Below are 1,857 nucleotides of genomic sequence, written 5' to 3'. Positions count from 1 at the left end.
TGCCATTAAATCATTTTAGTCTACTAAAAAAAAAATACTTTCCTCTTGCATAATGTTGTTAAAGTAGCGAGAAAACAGCTTGAATTTCTGATGCATGATAAATTAAAATTGCAGTTTAAACCCCACAGTTAACGACTGGGATTATCTTGGTTTGGACTTAAAACACATTCATCCAATGTGTGTTGCATCTCAAAAAGAAATGCACATTCTGTCAATTTACAAAGTAAATCATTTAAAGTCCTGACAGACAAGCCATGCCCTGTGGACCCAAAAGAATTATTTTCCTACACTAGTAACAACGCTCAGTGTTCCAGATCCTCTACATCTTTTTGTGGTTGTATTTTTGCCCTTTTAAGTTGTGGCTATTACAAGTGCAGGTTATTACACGAAGTATACAGGTATACCGCTTCCTAAAGGGAAAAAAAAAAGAACCACCAACCCAAAAGAGTATCAACCCCCCTTGCAAGTTTCTCTGCGGTGTTTCTTTGCTGCACGCACGGAGCCGCAGAGCAGCCGCCGCAGCAGGGCGGGACCCGCGGTGACTCCGGGGGAGAAACGGGACACGGACGAGCTTCGCCACCAACCTTGCGATTGAAAGGACTCGTTTTGATTGGCTGGCAAGATACGCTTATTAACCAATAAGAGCGTGGTATTTAAAGAGGACCAATTGCAAAGCTGTTCGTGCGAGAGGTGACGCCACTTGCGCCGCTATCCAATAGAAGCGCTTATCCCTGAAGCCGGGGATTTGCATAAGGGGCCTATAAATACGGGAGCGAGCGGGCTGCTCACCACTCCGGTGCGTCAGCGGGACCCGGGAGTTATCGCAATGCCAGAGCCGGCCAAGTCCGCTCCTGCGCCCAAGAAGGGCTCTAAGAAAGCTGTTACGAAGACACAGAAGAAGGGTGACAAGAAGCGCAAGAAGAGCCGCAAGGAGAGTTACTCCATCTACGTGTACAAGGTGCTGAAGCAGGTGCACCCCGACACAGGCATCTCGTCCAAGGCTATGGGCATCATGAACTCCTTCGTCAACGACATCTTCGAGCGTATCGCTGGGGAGGCCTCGCGCCTGGCGCACTACAACAAGCGCTCCACCTCCCCTTCTCGGGAGATCCAGACGGCCGTGCGGCTCCTGCTGCCGGGTGAGCTGGCCAAGCACGCGGTCTCCGAGGGCACCAAGGCTGTCACCAAGTACACCAGCTCCAAGTAGAGTATTGCAGACCGACAGTTTTTAACCCAAAGGCTCTTTTAAGAGCCACCAATTTTTTCAAGTAGAAGGGCTGAATTGCTGTTCTTGGGAGGTACGCAAATAACCCAGTCACTTGCATGTCCCGAGCGAAATCCTTTTTCAGGTAACAATTGCAGCTACTTAATAGTGGAAGAATCTCTATTCATAGCATGCACTTGAGGCATATGGGATCGGCTGTTTAAAACTTGAGCATACAGTAGTTGGTTTTTGAGTGTGGCTAAAAAACAGCAACTATACCCCAGTGCTGTGGCAGCTTGCTCGATTTCCAGAACTTAGGAGTACCACGGGGAAGGTAGGTGGAATTTCATTTTCGAAAAGCTTGCATTCCTCTTAATATGCTCAGTAGAAAATTCTGGCTGTTGTTCGGAACTTGCTTTCTGTGCACTATACCTGTAAAATAATAATTAAAAATATATTTCTGCCTCTTTCAGTGAATAATAAATATTTTTAAAGCCTTTTTTAAAGTAAGTCTTTCAGGTGCGTTTGTAGCTTGGTTTCGCTTTTCGTACGTTTTAAATGCGGGTCCCACTCTTCCCCCTCCACCCCCTCCAGCACGCGCTTTTTCCAGCGAGGTACCTATCCGTACTTGATTAAAAAAGACTTTTCCTTAT

The 1,857-nt window shown here is 46.7% G+C and overlaps 1 protein-coding gene across 1 annotated transcript; it reads left to right on the top strand.

Annotated features, from left to right (window-relative positions):
- The first annotated feature begins 826 nt into the window (after positions 1 to 826).
- LOC104407772 (histone H2B 1/2/3/4/6-like) lies at positions 827 to 1,274 on the top strand. The gene has a single exon (XM_010017144.1). It carries the CDS (start codon positions 827 to 829, stop codon positions 1,205 to 1,207), a length of 381 nt encoding a protein of 126 aa, XP_010015446.1. The 3' UTR covers positions 1,208 to 1,274.
- Positions 1,275 to 1,857: the final 583 nt, after the last annotated feature.

The sequence above is a fragment of the Nestor notabilis genome, unplaced genomic scaffold (assembly GCF_000696875.1).
Source record: "Nestor notabilis isolate BGI_N333 unplaced genomic scaffold, ASM69687v1 scaffold4136, whole genome shotgun sequence".
Classification (NCBI taxonomy): Eukaryota; Metazoa; Chordata; class Aves; order Psittaciformes; family Psittacidae; genus Nestor; species Nestor notabilis.
This window is presented reverse-complemented; position numbering and strand designations above follow the sequence as displayed.